This window comes from Etheostoma spectabile, chromosome 2 (genome assembly GCF_008692095.1).
Source record: "Etheostoma spectabile isolate EspeVRDwgs_2016 chromosome 2, UIUC_Espe_1.0, whole genome shotgun sequence".
Classification (NCBI taxonomy): Eukaryota; Metazoa; Chordata; class Actinopteri; order Perciformes; family Percidae; genus Etheostoma; species Etheostoma spectabile.
Genome location: NC_045734.1, coordinates 3,600,207 through 3,620,144, shown reverse-complemented (window position 1 = coordinate 3,620,144; position 19,938 = coordinate 3,600,207). Strand labels below are relative to the sequence as shown.

Here is a 19,938-nt window from a genome sequence, read left to right as displayed (position 1 = left end):
TAACTTTTTTCGTCGCTCAACACTATGACTTTTTATCACTTTTTTCTACTATACCATGACAGTTTTTGTTAAATTCTGACAAAATATACGATTACTTTATTACTTTTTTTGACATACTGTTACTTTTAAAAGTTTCTTTTGATTTACTAGGCTATACTATGATTGTTTTCGACACACTATATTATGACTTTTTCATAATTCTTTTCGACGTAGTATGCTATGACTTTTTTTTCCAGATACTACACTATGAATTTTTTGATATATTATCCTTTTCTAGACATACTTTACTATGACTTTTATATCATTTCTTATCTGACAAAATACGCGGTGACTTTTTTTGATCACATTTTTCAACATACTACATACTCTGACTTTTTCGGCATACTAAACTATCAATTTTTATCACTTTTTTTGACAAGCTACAGGCCTACTACGACTGTTTTTGATATACTATAACTTTTTCATCAATGTTTTTCAACATACTATACTATTACTATTTATCACTTTTTTCGACATACTATGCTATGACTGTTTTTAATATGCGTCAGCACTGCTCTAAATAGCGCCAGCCAGTAGGCACTGTACACTCTGAACCCTGGTTCCACCCCCAGTCCAGGCTGGTTCTTTCTGTGTGGAGTTTGCATCTTCCAAAATTTCTTTGACAAACTATGATTTTTTATCACTTTTTGTGACATACTTTAATATGACTTTTAATATTTTTTTTTACATTGAGTACTATGACTTTTTAAGTTATACTACACTGTGACTTTGTATCACTTTATTCGACATACATATAGTATAGGATGACTTTTTTTGACATGCAATACCATGACTTTTTCATCACTTTTTTGGAGTTACTATACTATTTCTTTTTATATATTTTTTATATATCGGCATACCATACTATGAGGTTTTTGGGACTTTTTTCAACAGACAACATCTTTGTTTAGTCACACTGATACATGTTGCAGTCAGATTTGCTTTGCAATTACATAGAGCGAGGCGGTTATTACAGCGAACACAATCCCGACAGGATGATGCAACCCCGACAGGGTGATGATCGCAATCACTCTAAAGCAAGGGTCTTCAACGTTTTCATAAGCCAAGGACCCCTTAACTGAAGGAGAGACGGAGCAGGGACCCCCTACTACATAGGTTTTGTAAAATGAAGTTGCATATTAAACTGGGCCTACAATTACGTGTAGGGCGGCCCTCAGCCTTTATACATTGCCTTTTTGCTTGGAATACTGAGCTATTAAATTAGCCTAATTGTTGGCATGATTTATTTATTTATTAATAATTTGGAGGCCCCCCTGCATTGACTCTGAGTATGTATTATCCCTTACATACTTGAAACTAACCTTCATCATGATTATTATCATTTCCATATTAAGTAAAAGGATGATGTCATGTTTTCAAGTCCTGAAATCGTCTCAAAATGAAAACTAGAAATGTTCAGACTTTCCTTCACTTTACACTTTAATAAAGATAAACTATTCAATATTGCTCAATTTTTTATTGTGTAATGTGAGACACATTTGGAACAATCATTAATCATTAACAATCAAACAAAACAAACCAGAAACACAGAAAGACGAGGACAAAGAGCGGAGCTCATTTAAGGGACAACAACTGTAAGATCCCTGTCATGAACACGACACACAGGCTACAGATTTCAACCGACTATAATCACAAGCCCTGCAGCTCAGTTTCCCTCTAAAATCGTGTGCAATCTATTGTGCAACAATAGGCAAGTTGGCTGATATTTACAGTGTGTTACATCTTTTTTTCTCCTAATAATGCTGTCTCATATTAATTAAAATAAAGACTAGCATTCTTATCAAGCACAAGAGATGAACATTAAAAGAAAATCCCCCATAGTGGGAAATGATCTACAACATATTGTAGAGATAAAGTGCATATAAGTTATTACAGTGTGTCTTAATGACATACTGTATGTGTGTGTTTTTTTAGTGGACACCTCACACCAGTGTGGCTTTAAACAAATGCCTCAAAAAGGGAGGCAACAGAGCAGAAACTGTTTCTGGGTACAGTGAACAATGATGCAGCTTTATACGCTTAGAAAAGTACAGTAGACAGCACTCCATGAGAGTCCTTCTTTCACCCAGTTACTCATAAGTATCATAGATACATACTCATGTTTACAAAAATAGTTCTTGTAAAGCTAAATCTATTCTCAACATCATATTAACACAAAGCCCTATTATTTTCATACTTCCTGTTTGCTAAGATTCTTTTTCCTCTGCTTCACCACTGGTCATGCTCCACCCAGACGATCTTCTTCTGCTCCTCCCAGATGATGGAGCGCAGGAGGGTGAGCAGGGAGGCCTGGTCGCTCCAGGAGTCCGGAGCCACGCTGTGATACAGGCAGGGCAGCTTGTCCAGCAGCGGCTCCTCGCTTTTTGAACAAGCCAACAGCCGCTCCTCCGACTGGCTGTGGCGCTGCAGCTTTGACCTGGAAGTGGAGAAACGGAACCAAATAAATGAAGACGTGCTCCAGATCATTTTTGGATCTATTTTTTGTTTGTTTGTTGGTGGTTTGAATTTCGACTATTGATCATAACTGTCTAAATGATGGAGAGCAGTGGTTCCCATACAATTGAACTATCAATATTACGTTGTAGGGGGCGGCTGTGGCTCAGTGGTAGAGCGGTTGCCTGCCAATCGGCAGTCATTGTCGAAGTGTCCTTGGGCAAGACACTGAACCCCGAGTTGCCCCCGGTGCTGCGCATCGGAGTGTGAATGTGTGTGAGTGTTTTTCTGATGTGCAGGTGGCACCTTGTACGGCCGCCCCGGCCACAGTGTATGAAGAATGTGTGAATGGTGAATGTTTCCTGTAGATGTAAAAGCGCTTTGAGTAGTTGTTAAGACTGGAAAAGCGCTATATAAATACAGCACATTTACGTTAGTTTGGTCTGTTGATTGGGTATCACCTGTGACCCGAGCCAACAAACTATACAGAGAGAAAACATCTCAATAGACTTAATATTCACAGTCCATGATCTCAGAGCGGTGCACACCGGATTGAACATGCCCCGTCTCTGTGGAATAGCTCATTCTGTTAAGAAGCCCCCCTAGTTAAGAAGCCCACTTCCATTGTGTGAACTGGATGCAGTGTTTTTTTTACTGCATTTGTTTTCGAGGTTTGTATGCTTTTTGTTTCTTTATTTGCGGTGCGTTTGCTAAATGCTGCGCATGTGTTGTCAAATTAATGAAGATGTTTTCTTAATTTGCTTGTGTCTTGTTGCAGGGCGTATTAATGTAAATGAAACTAAAAATTAAAAAAAACTCAATTTTGTCCTTTAATTATTAAAGGACAAACAGTATACATGGAAACTATGGCACATATCAGTGAGGTCGTCAGGTTTGCCTATGGTGATTATCTAAATGTGATGTCAGAGAAATGATAAGCATCACGGTGAGCTCTGTCAGCATTGGTATGAAGAAGAAGGAGGGCTTACTTGAGTTTCCGTGCAGTGCGCGCCGACAGGCCAATGAAGATGATAATAGGGTAGATCTGGGCCCGGTGCAGCCGCCGCACGCAGTCCAGCCCCAACGGCAGCACACAGTGAATCCCCTGAGGAGGAGAATACATGGAATATGGGTTAAAGAAAGAGGATTTTTAAATAAGCATGAGCGCAGTTTCCTTGGAGCGCATGAAAAAAATATATGCATTCATTCATTCATGATGTGAAGTGAACACAGCACCACAAAGCACACCCTCTGCAACAAGACCAACACACAATCTGCAGCCAGATGCAGATTGAGTGTTGGTCTCATTGCAGATGGTGTGCTTTTTTTTAAATGGTTAATGAGCGCAATCATGATAGAATATGATCCCTCAATCAATCTGACACGTTTTTGTCATAATTCTACCGCATATCACGTTGCAAATGGTTACATCATATGTGAAAAGTGTGACGCAGCAGCCTTTTGTTTCAGAACACATTTCAAGAAGAAAACCTGCACTGCTGAATTATTTATTTGATTTGAAATGTAGGATGTGACAGAGAGGATTAATGAGCTCCAATAATGCAATGTCTCCCACATAAACAACAGCATAGAGGGTTAGAACAAGCCAGACTGATGTGTGTGGTTACTTTGTAGCAGCCTGGTGTGTTAAAGCTAAACATTGTAGAACACTGTGGGTAAAGGGTCGGATGCTGCAGACTTATAAAGCTCATGGATTACAGTCTGCACCGACGGGGTGAAACAGCCAACCATCTAACACGTCTTCCCTAGAGCCCCACTGCTAAAGGCATTAAGACAACATGATTTTTCACAACCTTTTTTTCCCAAAAATACAATAATTACAAGTGAACAAACCTAACACCCGCATACTGTATTTCCTTTCCGTCCTCTTTCCCGCCACAATTTACTGAGCCCCATTCTTTGCTTTTTTGCGCCACCAGCTTTCAAGTATTTTACTATTATATCAGCTGTGGATGTCCTGACCTTCTTCATCACTTTCTCGACACTCTGCAGGGTGTAGCAGCAGTGGGTTCCCTGCTCGAACTCTTCCAGGATCTCGGACCTCTGCAGCCGGGCTGCATGCTCGCTAGCGCTCAGCACCTCTGTAGAGCAGAAGGGAGGTGATGATAGATGTAAAGTCATATGATAAGGTCATGAAAAAATAATGTATATTCATCAATATATTTCAAACTCTATATGAAGATATGCGCCGGGATTCCACCAGAAAACTAAAAGCTAACAGGAGATTTAAAATGATAACTACGTGTACGTTTTCAACCGAGCCGTCCTAATGTAACTGTAGCTTTAATAACATCTTAAAAGTACATTAAAAAATGATTACCAGAGAGTAGGCATGGTGGAAGGCAATTGAGGCCTCGTGGGTTTAAAATTTACTAGGGGAAACCCATAATTACATTTAGTAGTGGCATTATCTTTATTTTAGTTGCTACAAAACCTGAAACATTTATTACTTTCTTCTGCATGCTGTTCTCTTAAATACACCAATCCTTGTAATGATCAAATTTTCCCACAGAGATCATTAAACTTTGATTTGGCTCTACCATTGAAGAGAACACTGGCAAACATTTGTCGTCTTTATATAGCCTATATCATTTTTATTACTATAAAAAGGAAATACACTTTGCAAAATACACAAAATTGATTTCCTTCCTGGTTTTCAGCAACAGCCAACATTTGATCTGTTGTGTCAAACAGACTTATCTGTCGGCACAGGAAGGTGCTTCCCCCCTCCATATCTAAACATGCGTTCTTCAGTGGCATATGCTCCAGCGGAAACAGTTATGAAATTTCATCATGTGACACTGCTGTGTTTCCTACCAGGCTCACAGAGCTCGAAGCCCTGCCAGTCTGCCAGCTTCTTGTTCAGGCTGTGTCCCAGGATGGTGGGCAGCAGCAGGACAGGCCTGCAGATGGGTGGGAAGAGGGGGGTGACCAGGCTGTAGGGCATGAGGGTAAGACAACTTTTGGGTGCAGATGTATCCCCTATATAGGAAATAAAATACACTGTGAGACAGGCAAATGTTTTCACACAAAAATCATTCAAAATGTTTAACAGCGGATTCAAGAAGCAATTCAGCACCTTTGTTACTCTGTTATTTAACTAATTTCAATTTTATTCATAGTGTCAAGTCATATACAGAAGTTATCTCAGGCCACTTTACAGATAGATTAGGTCTACACAAGACAAGAGCAAGCATTTCTACCTGATGGTTCTGTGCTCTTGGTATTTTCCTCATCCACACTGACCCACAGTGGGTTCCTTCCCTGACGTCCGGTGCCAACAATTCTCACTACCTTCTGCTTATTCTGGTCCACCACACGCCCAGCCTGTTGTGAGGGAGGAATATAACCAGGAGTTAGCACAGTGAAATATCAGATGCAGTCACTGGGTGGCAGTATTTTCAGATTATTCTTACCTTTCGAGACTTATTTGTTTGAAAGCTCATGTCTTCAATTGCTCGAATCAGAAGCCGCTGTGCCCTGTGCCATCAGACAATGGTTACAATTTTCAGTTTAAAGCATTTTGAGTGGTGATTTCCCTTCATTTTCAAGTATGCACATGATTCTGACTCCCAACCTACCGTATGTATACCCCATATTTTTCTATTCCACATCAGTGTACCAACCTATAATAGTTGGGTACAGTTCCACTCTGGAGGTCCAGTAGCTGGCAGGGGTGAACTTGGCTGGCGCACCATGAGTCCTCAGTGCCAGCGGGCCGAGTGTTGGTTACATGAAGGATGTCGTTGCAGGACACGGCCAGGGTTCCGTTGGGGCCGGCAGAGAGAGACATATTGACACGTACGTAGAAGGAGTCTCCGGATATTGTCTCACTGCTCTGCAGCTGCTGCAGCAGCGCCTCATAGTCTGAACAGGCAGAGGAACACACTTCAACTAAAGCCACTGTATGTTTGTCTCTTATGCATTATTTACATAGTCTTCACTTGCTGCACACCGTGATTTCAGGTGTGGTCATATAAGCTCCACTGTCCATTTAAGGTTTCACATTAACCATGCTGTAACTACCCGCGCAAAGTTAAAACACCCTCTTATGTTCCTGTAGTGGTTTAAACCAAGCAGCTGACTGACCAACAATGCTATCATCTCTTGATACAGCGGCTTAATACCCTATTAAACACAACACAATGCAAAAGTCTTGAGTGACAAAATGGTGTTGGCACAACACACCTCACTTCTCTGCAGTCCGTATGAAAGCATGAGACAACCCATTAACAGTCGATTTTGTGCTTTTTACGCTGTTTAGTGCTGTGTCTTTATGTGCTGTCCTTTGGATACATTAAATGAAGTTATCACATTGTACTCTGTCTCAGTAGCTCGTCTTGTTTACCTCAAAGAATGCTTGCAAAACAAAAACACCCTCATGTATACAGCAGCTTGATCTACATCATATCCTGTTGCTATTTCAACAAGTAGCAGTGACATAAGTCATCTCATGTGGTAGCTGGCCACATGGCTTTAATCTCAAGAGAAACAATCTGCTTCCTTATAACAGCTGAAGCCATAAACCTTTATTTACAACTATATCAGGCTGAGATACAGTCACTGTGATTTGTTATAATATAGTCCTGCCCTATGAATTTGCTCTTGCATGTTTGTACGTGTTTATACATTTGTGTATGTGGGTGTGTACAAAAAAAAGTACTATTTGGGCTTAAAGAATCAGTTAAATGTATGAACATGATTTATGATGAGTCATACCATCTTGGTTACAAGGGCAACAAGTGTTTTATGTACATGCTGTGGGACATACCATCTTGCCTTGGCCGGAGGGAGAGGTGACAGAGGCCTGTGACTTGGCCAAGAGCCCACATAGCTTCCTCTAAAGTGGAATCCTCCAGCACCATCCTCAGAGCCTTCTGGTTCTGCTCGTACTTGACCTGCAGAGCAACATTGTTATGAGAAACGCCTTCACTTTAGGCAGTATGATTAGAATTAGTGTTCAGAAACAGACTTAAACCCACCTCCACTATCTGTGCCCCGCGGCTGATGCCCACAGTATGGGCAGCGGACCCTTCTGTCACCTGGTGCACAAACACTCCGGTCTTATTGCCTCCCACCACGGCCAGCTGACTGAGCAGCGCCTCGCCCTGCAGGGAGATGCTGAGAACGCGGCCGTTGACGCGTATCGCTTTCGGACGCGAACGCATCAGGAAGGGAGGGTAAGAGGATCTTGACACGCTGCTGAGAGAGCAATGAGGAATGGAAAATTTCACTTTTCACAATCTTTTCATACTCTACAGTTCATACAGCTATACCCAGTGTGGTCTGCACATTTTTAGTGGGGGTGGGGAGAAAAAAATCAATACAGCCTAGTAATATTTTTCATAGCAATACTGTATTGATACACAGATGCCAAGTATCAATCTTTTACCATACATATTGCACATGAGAATTTAACTTTTTGGTACCAAGTCCCCGTACGGACCAAATTACTGAGTGTGGACTGGTAGCTGGAGAGATGCCATTTCACCTCTTGCTGAATTCACTCTGGGTTTCACCCCACTGCCAAGGTGCCTTTAAGCAAGGCACCACCCCCCCCCCCCCCCCCCCCCCCCCCCCCCCCCCCCAAACGCTCAGGGTGCCTGTCCAGGAGTTGCAGCCCACTCATTCTGGCATCTCTCCATTTGTGCATGTAAAACGATCTTAGCAAAAGAGCTGAGCGTATGTGTGTATGTCAGGCCTGTGTGTAGTGTGTAATAACAACAGAGTGAAAAATGTAATTTCCCCACTGGGGATCAAAAAAAATAATTAACCAGTGATGATTATTTATTATTATGTCCACTAACTGTATTTCCTTCAATTATTACTACCCACTGTTTGCACTGCCTTTAATTTACAGTCTATTAAACACATTCAGGTAGACGTGCATCTGTTTTACACAAAAATTCTTAGCAATATGAAACTCTTTATTCATAACAATGTTGGCCCAGTGGACCGCCTCACCCATCAATGCTGGAGCCTTTACACGAGAAAAGCCTGGGTGTCTGCTTGTCTTCACTCCCCACTAAACAAAAGAGAGGCTGTTTAATCATTTGGCATCAAGGTTGTTTCCCTGGAAATCATGTGCGTGTGAGTTACTGTGTCACTTTACAGCCCTGGCTCAGGTTCAACATTGAGCAACAGCTAATTAAAGTCTTGCGAAACAACACCACCAAACCATCCACACAAAAACACATTTATGTAACAAAGGAAGATCATATCTTTTTTCTACATACCATCGGGGATAAACACAAAGTCTTCACATAGAGAGTCCGTATCCAATGTGTCCAAGCTGCAAGAGAGAAAAAGATGAGAAAATTAGAAAAATGATTTGTCTCTGTCACTTTCTTGCACATACAAACATGTACACATACACTTATAATGCTGAGTTATTTACTTAATACTGAGCTTACTTTAATGCTAAGTGTGAGATCATCATCTGCCATCTTACAACACCACCGACTGGTTCGGCGGGTACAGTGTTGTAATGTAACAAGGTACAAATGCTTTGTTATTGTATATTAGAAGAATTTTCACGTTTCTTTACTTCACTTTGTTATTTATATTTCTGGAAACTTTTACTTCACTACATTTCCTAAATAAAATGTATACTTTTACTCCACTACATTTCCCCTAAGCATCTTTGTTACTCGTTACTACAAAATCAAGAAGAAATTTTGTTAGATGGCAAAAAAAAGCAGCCTGCCGAATCATTGCTCCTAGATTACAAGTTAGTGCATGCTCCATTGCAGTTGGTGTCATAATGTCTGTTTGTTGCCTAGAGCCAAAACCATGGGCCAAAACTAAAGAAGAGGCGGAGGAAGCATAATCACTGATAGTGTAATGAAAGCATCTGCTGAGGCTCCACCGGCTATGGAACAGTCAAGTCGAGTAATATTGTAAAAGGTATCTTTAGTATTACTTTCAAGTACTTTATATTAGACTGGGTGGGTCTAGCCCAACATTTAAAGCTAATTATGACAAAGTGAAATCTCTTGTCAGCCCTTTGAACATAATAATAATACAAAAGTACAAAAGTTCCTCTGAGCAGAAATACAGGACATGAGGAATGTGCGTCTATGAAGTCTATTGACAGCGTGCTCTCACTGTGCTCCCAACCCCCTCTGCTCTCTTGCAGTCTTCATGTTTTCTGATTTTTATTCTTAATCACACTTGTTTGGATATCTGTAGTTAGCACTAGATCTTAGTTAATAATCCACTTGAAACTGGATGTTGATGTGTTGGCAGAAAGGAATGCAGAGGTCAATAACACGTCCACTGTCCTGCTGGGTTAGGGTTAGGGTTAACCCAGCCTTATAAGATGGAACTAATGATATACTTTCCAAAAAATGCATGAGCACAAACACACACTGAGGTTTACTGTAGGTGAACGTGCAAACACACACACGAGCACGCGCACACGCGTACGCGCGCACACACACACACACACGCACACGCACACGCACACGCACACACACCTGCTGTCTGTGTATAGAGCTTCCTCTCTTCTGCGGAAAGACTCCGGACTGGGGGGCTCGGGATTTCGGGATCGGACACTTGCCGTAGAATCTTCCCACTGTACACATGGCATACATGTAAAGACACATGTTAATTATTTACTATAAAAAGTGTAATAATCAAGATTTTGCTTTAAATCTTGCAAAATGATCAGGAAAAAAATAAAAGCAGTATTTTCAATACAGAACATGAGTTTTAGTTACTGTACCAAAACTTACATTTTTTTTTCTCCAAATATCTTACTTTGAGAAATATAAAAAGTTTACAATTTTTTTTCTTAAACAAAACAATTTTTTGGAATTTTGCAAAATATGTCAAACTTTTTAAAAAATGGTACTGTTTAATGTTTAATTCAAAGAATACGGCTGACTTTATTCTACATTTTTCTTATTGTCAACAAATCCCAAAAGTAGAAAAAGCCAACAATGTGTTTGTCCGTCTCTCAGTAGTTTCCAGCTCCCCTACCCTGCCTGTTGGCATGCAGCCTCAAACCCATTGGTTCCTGCTACAAACATTTTTATTAGGTAAAATACAGCGCCTATTGAAAATCATCACACCCTGTAAAATGTTTACTTCTTGTCACACTACACCCTAGACAATAAAATAAAATAAATCTAACTATTTGTATGTATTTAGACATTAAAACACTCAACATCAAAGTGAAAATAGCATTTTAAAAGATTCTGAACAATTATTCAAATGTAATTAGTAAAATACCTGGTTTGGATAAGTGATCAGCCCCTAAGAGTAATCATTATAAACTTACTCAGGTGCAACCAGTTAATTTTGTTTTAAGATTATAGTGTAAAGTTAAACACTTAAAATAAGAAATTTACTTTTAAAACAAGATAAATTATCTAACACTTCTAAATCTAAGTCTTGGTAAGAACCAAATAATTTGCAGTGTGGCAGAGTGGCAAGAAAGAAGCCTCTTCTGAAAAAGGGCCAAACAAAGGCTCGTTTGGGCTTTGCAATGAAATATACGGAAGGTTCTAATGCCATGTGGAAAAAGGTTTTGTGGTCAGATGAGACTAAGATTGAACTTTTTGGACTGAACTACAAGCGTTACGTTTGGTGAAAACCAAATGCAGCACACCACCCAAAACACACCATACCTACTGTGAAGCATGGTGGTGTTAACATTATGTTGAGGGGGTGTTTCTCTTCAGCAGGGACTGGGAAATTGGTCAGGATCGAAGGGAAAATAAATGCTGCCAAGTACACTGAAGAACACTTGAGGAAAACCTGCGGCCCTGTGATAGACAGCTGAACATGCACAGGTGGTTCACCTTCCAGCACGACCCTAAACAGCCAAAAAAACTATGCAGTGGCTTAAGGATAAGAAGGTGAACGTCCGTGAGTGGCCAAGTCAGAGCCCTGACCTAAATCCAATTAAAAATCTGTGGATGGACTTGAAGACAGCAGTCAAGCGCTGCTTACCATGAAATTTGACTGCATTCAAACAATTATGCAAGTAAGAATGGGGAAATATTCCCCAATCTAGGTGCGCAAGGCTAATATAGACATATCCAAACAGACTGATGGCGGTAATCAAAGCAAAAGCAGGCTCTACCAAGTATTAAATCATGGGACTGATGACTTTTCCAACTCTTATTCTAGCTTTATTTTCTTATAATGTTTCAGAACTATTGCCTTTTTATGTTACTTGAATGTTGTTATGCAGAACGTGTAAATTCTGTGCTGGAACATTTATTTTAATTTTTAATTGGTTTGGATTTCAGGCTGTAAGACAAAAAGTGACTATTTCAAAGGGGTATGATGGTTTTCTATAGGCACTGTATTTATTTAAAAGCCTGATTTATTTAAATGAAACAGCTGTGACAGCTGTGCACTGGATCTTTGTGGCACAGAGGAATAGCATACTGTATACCAGGCTTAAGGCCACACACACACACACACACACACACACACACACACACACACACACACACACACACACACACACTCAGTTGTTGATAAGAGCAAGTAGTTTTGCTCTTCATGGTATTTGTTGACAATTACAAAAAATATAGACTATTGCCAGCCTTATTCTTTAACACAAGCAGCTGTACAAGGACACAATAATTAAAATGATTTATTCAATCATTAACACTCACCTCTGAAGTCAGGGACATGGGATTGATTGCGTCCATGCGGCAGAGTCTACGCCTGGGACATGATATGGATTCTTCACAGCTGGATCTCAGGCTCTCCCAGTCCATCTCTGTCTTCTTTGACAAAAACACACACAGAGATTAGCGTTATTATCTCAGTATGTGTTGTGTTTATGGGGGTGCTGATGTGTGCTTGTGTGAGAAATTACATCAAAATTTGTCCGTTCTCTTCTGGGGCTGCCTTTAGCCTGCAGGCTGAAGACCTGCTCTTGGAGCTCCACCAGCTGACACCTGAGGGTGTCCTTCTCAGCCAGGATGCGGGCGATCATGGCCTGGGCCTCGTCTCTGGACAGGTACGCCTAGGAACGGGAATCGTTCAAATTTACTTTACCTAGCTATTTTACTCAAAATGGACATGTTTCTTATTCATGCAAACAAACACAACACATTCAGGCTGAGTTCATGGCTCATGTAGAAATCATAAAATCAGGATAACCACAATGGTCTAACCCGTCACGCGCCACCTGTAACTCAAGGCGGGGATATGCACCTGTTTGAGTCAGGGATTGTTTGAGTAATAATGTACGTGACAGCGAAGCTGACATGTGGTATGCAGAATGTCGTCAAAGTTGTGTCTGTGGCTGGTCAGGTTCTATTTTTTGACACATTCTTGTGTACACAACAACTCAGGAACAATACATGATAGACACTTGGAGAAGCAGCCATGTTTGAGTCATTTGCTGTTTATAATGCATGGAACAAAAAACCCTTCAGCAAAATTGCAGCTTGTAAGAAATGGGGCCTTTTTGGTGTGTTTGTGTTTAAAGCTACAATCTTGATCTTAATATAATATATCTTAATTATTTGATCCAACGTGATGGATATAATAGAACATTGGGAAATTCAAATGATAGTTTCTTAGTTTTTAAATTTAAGCATTGGAATTTTTTGCCAGCTTTTTATTTTTTATTTTTAATGAAATAGCGTGAGGCATGAAACACAAGGTATGCCAACCTCTCAGTCACGTGCAGATGCATCTACTTTAAAAAATAGAATTTGCATATTGTGTTGCCTCACATTTTGTTACAAATGCAGGCTCAAGCACTCGCTATTCCATTTTATATGAATCTTTGAACGGTCCTCTCTGTATGAAGAGAAAAATGCACATGTTGCTTTGAATTGCCAAGACATTGTTAGGTAAACTGCCTACTTACTGTCCTTAATGTCCAACCTTTTATATACCAGCAGTACTAGATCTACAAATAGGAATTTTTTTAATGTCCCAGAGTGCACTTAGAGCATGAAAAAACTTTAATTTTCATTTTCTTTTACTGCACCCACTGCATGGAAGAAAAGCTGCGAAACATAATTTCTTTAGAAGTCCTCCCAACACATTTAGGTCTTTTACAAACTGCCCTGAAGGAAAGATGTTGCTGTTTAACATATCCATTGACTCAGGAGGAATGTGTGATGGATCCCACTGGTACAGTATGACCTGTATGCCTCTCTTCTTTACTATTTCCATTGTGTTGCTTTGATGTATTGTATGTGTTCTAACATGTGAAATTAGCTTGTTTTGTTTTGTGAAACAATGCTGACGTCTTGACCCGGACTTCCAGGAAGAAAATATCTGGCTAAACAAAGGGTAAAAATCATATTGGATTTTTGACACTCTCCACAACAAGTAGGGCTGGGTACCCTATTCCAGGGGTTCCCAAAACTTTCAGCCAACGACCCCCAAAGTAACGGTGCAAGTGACTTGCGACCCCCCCAACTATAAACGTATATAAACATTGCGCGCAACTGCGCACGCACTATAGGCGTATCCAAACACGAGCATACTGGCAACACAAAATAACACGCAAAATAACACAACAATTTTATCTTGTGTTAAAATAATGGCTAACATACGCTTTTTTAAAATTGTTTTTAAATTTTATTTTATTTCTGGAAATCAACTTGCGACCCCCACTCTCTGGCTCGCGACCCCCCTTTGGGTCCCGACCCCCACTTTGGGAATCACTGCCCTATTCAATACTTTTTAAGGCACCGACCAAATTGCCTCTATAGTATCAAGTATCAAAAAAGGCAACACTGCTGAAATCTGACTGCTTAACATTTCAACAGAAGAAATCAAACAACATGGTGTGATTGAAGATCAGCAATAAAATAATTATCTACAATATAGATTGTAAAAATATTGATCGAAGCTTCTCAAACTAAAAAGTCAAGGGGAAAGTGCCTTAAAGCTGCATTCTATCTCATTTCCAGCAGGGGGCAACTCCACTGGTTGCAAGAAGCTGTCCGGTTTTATAGAAGTTTATGAGTAAATGACGCTACTTCTCACTTTGTTACCCCCACTAAACATTATCATAATGAGTTAATGTCAGTTTTTCAGTCGGTACTTTCAAGTCTTCTTGAAGGGTTCGATGGTTTAGCAATGCGTATCCACGGCAATGTGTACATTTAAAAAGCTGTAAGTTGTATAGCTTTGGGTGTTGGCCATGTTTTCATCTTAAACTTTGACCCTCTCACTGCGTGTTTTCACTTTATTAAAGTTGGTTAGTACATTTTGGTCGCCTGAAAATGTCTAACGAGTCTAACAAACCTAGCTATCCTTAGCTTTAGCTGGTAACTTAAAGGTCCAATGTGTAGGAATTTCTCCCATCTAGCATTGAGATCATATATCACAATCAACTCTCTCGCACCACGCAGTTCCAAATACATATTACAACTACAGTAGCCTTCACACTTCAAAAAGCCGGTGTTTTGCTCTTTTCAACATCCCTTTTCTTTTACTGGGCAAAGAAGAAGACTCCGGTTCGTGAAATTTGGATTTTGAATACGTATGGTCCTCCATGTTTCCTTCTTCAAACTTGCCAGGGCTGGGAAGCTACGATACCCATTAGCAGCATTAGCAGCACCTGTGAGTTTCTCTTGTGACAGCAAAAACACAAAAGGTGGAGCAGTATGTCCTGTATGTCCCTTACAGGCTAATGTATTTCAAGATGGTGCATGAATATGGAGCGTGTGCCCCAGTTCATGCAAATGGAAATGTAAAATTTCAAGCCAAAAGGTATACTTGGAATTGATGGTGGTGGTACATACAGTATTCATCAAAAACTGGCAACTGGTGAACTGGCAACACCGATTTTAATAATAACAACTAAACACGTTACACACTGGACCTTTAAAAGTGCTCTAAGCGATGTTGTGTGATGTCATTTCTTGTTGACGTATTCAAAGTATTGTCAAACAAAACAAGGCTAGCTCACGGCTGCTACTTTCTCTATTTTTTACAGCCTGTGACGTAAAACAGGAAATACTGCTTGGAAAAGAGAATTCATCTTTATGGGAGACAGGACAATTTGAATAGCGAGGTTGTTAGAAGTTCCTTACTTGGTCTCTCTCTGCCTGCAGTTCTTTCATCTGGCTCTGAATCACTGTGCTCTTCTGCTGGTGCATTTTACAGTCCAGGGTCAGCTGCTGCACCTGGAGGCTCAGGCACTCCTTCTGATCCAAGAGCTGAACGCAAATAGACACGTTACTCCAATGTGGCCTCAAGTGTTTCAAGGCTATGTTTTAGACGTACAGGATTTAAAGAGTGAGTCAACGCTACTAAGCCACACAAAAACTTCTGTGCTCTCTAAAAAAGATAATGATGATGTATACAGTACTGAGTTCCCACACATTTTCATTGACAAAATTTCAAAACTCTTTCATGACTTCTCTAATGGCCGATACAAATTGTATCGGCCATTAGAGAACCATGAAATGTATAACTTACTTAATACTTAACCGGCATTATTCAAACATATAAGATTCCAACTCTATTTTGAACTAGAGGGAGAGACGGAACAAAAGAAGAAACGCACATAATAGTAAACAAAACATCATGCGTCAACGCATATAATAGATCTAGGTTACGTCAGCACCTACAGAAAATACATTTTTGGAAGGTTATCCACGGAAGATCACTGTAACGACAGTAACATAACAAAATCACATGATTTTTCAAGGCCTGGAAAATGAGATTCGGAAATTCCATGATTTTTTCCAGGTTTTCCGTGACTGTGGGAACCCCAAAATTAACAATTTGTTGTCACGTATTATTGTATTTTAACTGATCATGTTATAAGGTGACTTTATACAACGCCCACTTTATATGTACTGAACACAGTCAAAAATAGCTTTAATTAGTTTTCCTCTGGCCAAAGGCTTCTGCACGTCATGGTACTCTGTAGCAGTGTGATAATCAAAATGGCTCTTTTCAGTGTAATACATGTTTTCCTGGATTTGCATGACATTTCCTGTTCCATGATGCCACAGTTAAACACACACACACACATACCCACCCCTTGCTTGTCTGTGAGCAGCTGTTCATTCTCCTCTCTGTAACACCTGAGCTGCTCTGCGAGCTCCACCTGGCTGTCTATGGCCTCCGCCAGGTCCTGGGCCAGGATGTCCTCACGGGCCTGCCAGAGACACAGCCACAGAGATACAAACATGACGTCACAAGTGGATATTTTACTATCACTGTCTTACGAATATGTGCCAAAGGTGTTACTACAGTACTCCAGATAAATCTGCTAATAACAAAGAATGATTAAATGATTATTCTCACTGGGTCCAGTTTTTCCACCTTCACCAGCTGGCAGCGCAGACGCCTGACTTCTTCTTGGAGTTGCGGAGTGTCAGCGGGGGAGGTACTCCTGAGTGAGCATTTCTTCTGAAACTCATTCTCCATTTGGGCCTTCTGCAGCTCAGTCTGCAGCTGATATATCTAACACCATACAAGAACAACAATGCTGAAGGGGCTGCAACTAAGACTATTTCCACTAGGGCCAGGCAATTTAGCAATATTATATCGACATCCATATATGAGGCTAGATATTGTCCTAAATTTTGGATATTGTAATATATGTGTGTATAAGTGTGGTCTTTTCCTGGTTTCAAAGGCTGCATTACATTCAAATGATGTCATTTCCTGACCTTACGCACATTTCTAGCTGTTCCATTATTTGCCATTACCCACTTAGTCATTTTATCCACATTATTGCTGTTTATCTATCACAACTCTCATTGTGTTAATATTTTTTATTGGTCAACCCTACAATATTGCCGCACCATCATCCTCAAGGTATTTGGTCGTGATATTTGATTTTCTCCATATCGCCCAGCCCAAATTTCCACAATGGATTTCCTTCAATTAATCGTTTAATAAATACATTTTTGTCTGTAAAAAAATTAAATTAAATAATTGATTCAGCACAAAATGTTAATACACTATGCAATGTTCTCAAGTAAAATGCATCTGTGGTAAACAACCAAAATGTTACAGCCATGACTGAAACACTTCCATGTTTAGTATCAACTGCAATAAGTGTATCAAAAGGATTTATGGCACTAATCATACCGAGCCATAACTAAAGGATTATGCCAGAGGAGAAGAGGCTTTGTGCATCTGTGACTTCTTTTAAATCACTTCTTAAATTTTTACAGACTTGCTTTTATGCTATGTTATGTTGTCTCTTTTATCATCTTTTACCCATCATCTGATAATTTCATTTTATTTCATTTACTCATTGTCGTTTTTACTGCCCTTTAAAGGTGCCTCATCTTCAATTTTACAATGATGTGTACTGATGTGTGAGTCTGCTTCTGTCAAAGCACATTGTAAAAGTTTGTATTTAAAGGTGCTATACAAATAAAGTTTATCATTTTTATTATATGATTAGGATTCCTGTGACAGGTACAAATCTTTCAAACTCCACAATCCCAGTTTGTAACTCTAGGTCTTCTGGTAAAAACTTGTAGTCATCGAGCTAAAATTACTCCATTCAAGTCATTTTCTCATGCAAAAGATGCCTGCCCAGAGACAACATACAACTGTTCACTCTGTCACAGGCTGTGACAGGGTGAACAGCACTTCTGCATTTGCTTTGCGGTTGTCTACCGGCTATAACCGCACTATGCAAATTTACCAGATTGGGTAGCAGATCTGTACTTCCAATGAGACATAATGGGACAATTCCGTTTCCAACCTGCACGGGGGCCGAAGCAGGAACAGTTCTCTAGTGTTGCTTTTAACAGTGGCAACCGAGGCCTACAGTAAGCTTCTAAATTACATCAACCTACAATGCTCAGATTTCAGTTCTTTAACCCTAAATTTTTTATGACTTTCCCCTGAGATTACAGCTTTGTGTTTCAGGGAGGAGAAACTCATTCTTTGCCTTTATGAGTTATTTTATTGAGAGAAACTTAAGTGAGGATCACTGACCTGCAGGTTGAGGTCATGGAGGCGCATGTTTACAGCTGATTTCTCCTCGATGGCTGCTGTGTAGCGCATATACAAATCACACTTTTCCTCCTTCAGCTTGGTGACGTCACGCTGCAAAGAACACAAGTGTCTCCGCATGCGTTCGTTTTCAGTCTGTAGGTCTCTGGACTTCTCCTCCAGGCCCATTATCTGCCTAACTTCCAACTCCAGGGAGGCACAGTGAGACCTCATTTTACTAGCCTCGCAGCGTGCCTCCTGGAGCTCCTTCTGCATTCCCGTCACGGCTCTGACCAGATACTCTGTCAGCTCGGAGTATTTTATCAGGCCTGCGAGGAGACCAATGCAAGACAGACATTAAGGAAGGTAAACTAAGACAAATACTCCAATAAAATGTAGAACACTTAAAGCCACTGACCACTAAATCTTGAAGGCTCAGTGCTGGGTTTGCGTCCAGTGACTTGGGTGTACAGGATGGGGTAGTGGATCATCAGGCTCTCCAGCAAAGCCACAGCCCCATTCCTCCCCTGGGTCTTCAGCAAGTCTAGCATATAACCTGGGAACGGTAGAGGATAACGTAATGTTGTCTAAAACTCCAACCTTAACCCTTAAATCAGCAGACTCAAGGTAAGTGATTCCTCTGTGAATGTCTTAATCTAGAAGTAAAAGCACTGCATTTTCATTTATCTTCAAAGACAGCAAGCTAACAATTGTTCTCTACAATAGCCACAATCAGTAACTAGAAAATAAATATAATAAGCAGGCCAATACACTCTCAAACTCCGGCAGCATAACATCCTTTTTGTTTTACTAATAAATAATATATGAGTGCGGCTGGAATTCCTTCTGCGTCTTGGCAATACGCCGAAAAATCAGTGTACGAATTAGGTGTAGTAAAAAAGGACGGAGCACATTCCACTAGTCATCTACAAACTGAAGCATGCTACGTCCTCCTTAACACCACATACAGGCTTTTAACATTGTTTAAAATCCAAGAAGCAACAAGCCAAGTCAGAAATCTCACTGGTTCTCATGCTGCGGTTGGTGAGGTTGTGGCTGGAGAGGATCTCATCCTCGTCCATCTCAGCAAGCACCCTGGCCTGCCTCAGGTACGGGATCAAGATGCATGGCCGCACCCCCAAGGAGATCCGATGGCGGTTGTCGTTGATCAGTTCCCACAGTTCCTCCTCGCTCATGTCTCCCAGATCTGGACCCTCAGGTACACACTCCCCTGCCATCCTGAGTGTGTTAAGTGTGTTTGATAGAGAGACGGTTGCCTGCAGCTGAGACGATGGGCACGGCTACACCAAATGAAGCGAACACACACACACCCTTAGTAGCAAAGACATAGGCCCATTCCTGGAAGCAGACAGAATGGCAGGCTGACTGGAAGAAGAGCTCTATAAAAAGGGCCAGGCTTTCCACGCCCTGTGGCTGTGTGTGTCAAAGCATGCGTGTGTTTATGTGTGGGGTTGTGTAGGAAAACCTGTAAGACAAGGGCTCTTTAACGCTACA

At 40.6% G+C, this 19,938-nt stretch overlaps 1 protein-coding gene across 3 annotated transcripts; it reads right to left on the bottom strand.

Annotated features, from left to right (window-relative positions):
* Positions 1 to 1,515: 1,515 nt before the first annotated feature.
* On the bottom strand, positions 1,516 to 19,938 carry card14 (caspase recruitment domain family, member 14). 3 transcript variants are annotated; one of them, XM_032536090.1, is made up of 20 exons: positions 19,448 to 19,938; positions 18,842 to 18,979; positions 18,427 to 18,752; positions 16,771 to 16,929; positions 16,502 to 16,621; positions 15,546 to 15,671; positions 12,356 to 12,505; positions 12,150 to 12,260; positions 9,993 to 10,090; positions 8,751 to 8,806; positions 8,479 to 8,539; positions 7,497 to 7,716; positions 7,286 to 7,412; positions 6,141 to 6,381; positions 5,931 to 5,994; positions 5,718 to 5,841; positions 5,332 to 5,496; positions 4,477 to 4,595; positions 3,483 to 3,598; positions 1,516 to 2,476 (listed from the first exon to the last, which is right to left on the bottom strand). In XM_032536090.1, the coding sequence occupies exons 1-20, from the start codon at positions 19,659 to 19,661 to the stop codon at positions 2,269 to 2,271; spliced, it is 2,943 nt and encodes a 980-aa protein (XP_032391981.1). In that variant the 5' UTR covers positions 19,662 to 19,938; the 3' UTR covers positions 1,516 to 2,268. The 3 variants fall into 3 exon arrangements, with proteins under 3 accessions (XP_032391981.1, XP_032391966.1, XP_032391972.1); XM_032536075.1 differs by having other exon boundaries at positions 12,150 to 12,263; positions 19,448 to 19,937; XM_032536081.1 differs by having other exon boundaries at positions 7,497 to 7,713; positions 12,150 to 12,263; positions 19,448 to 19,936.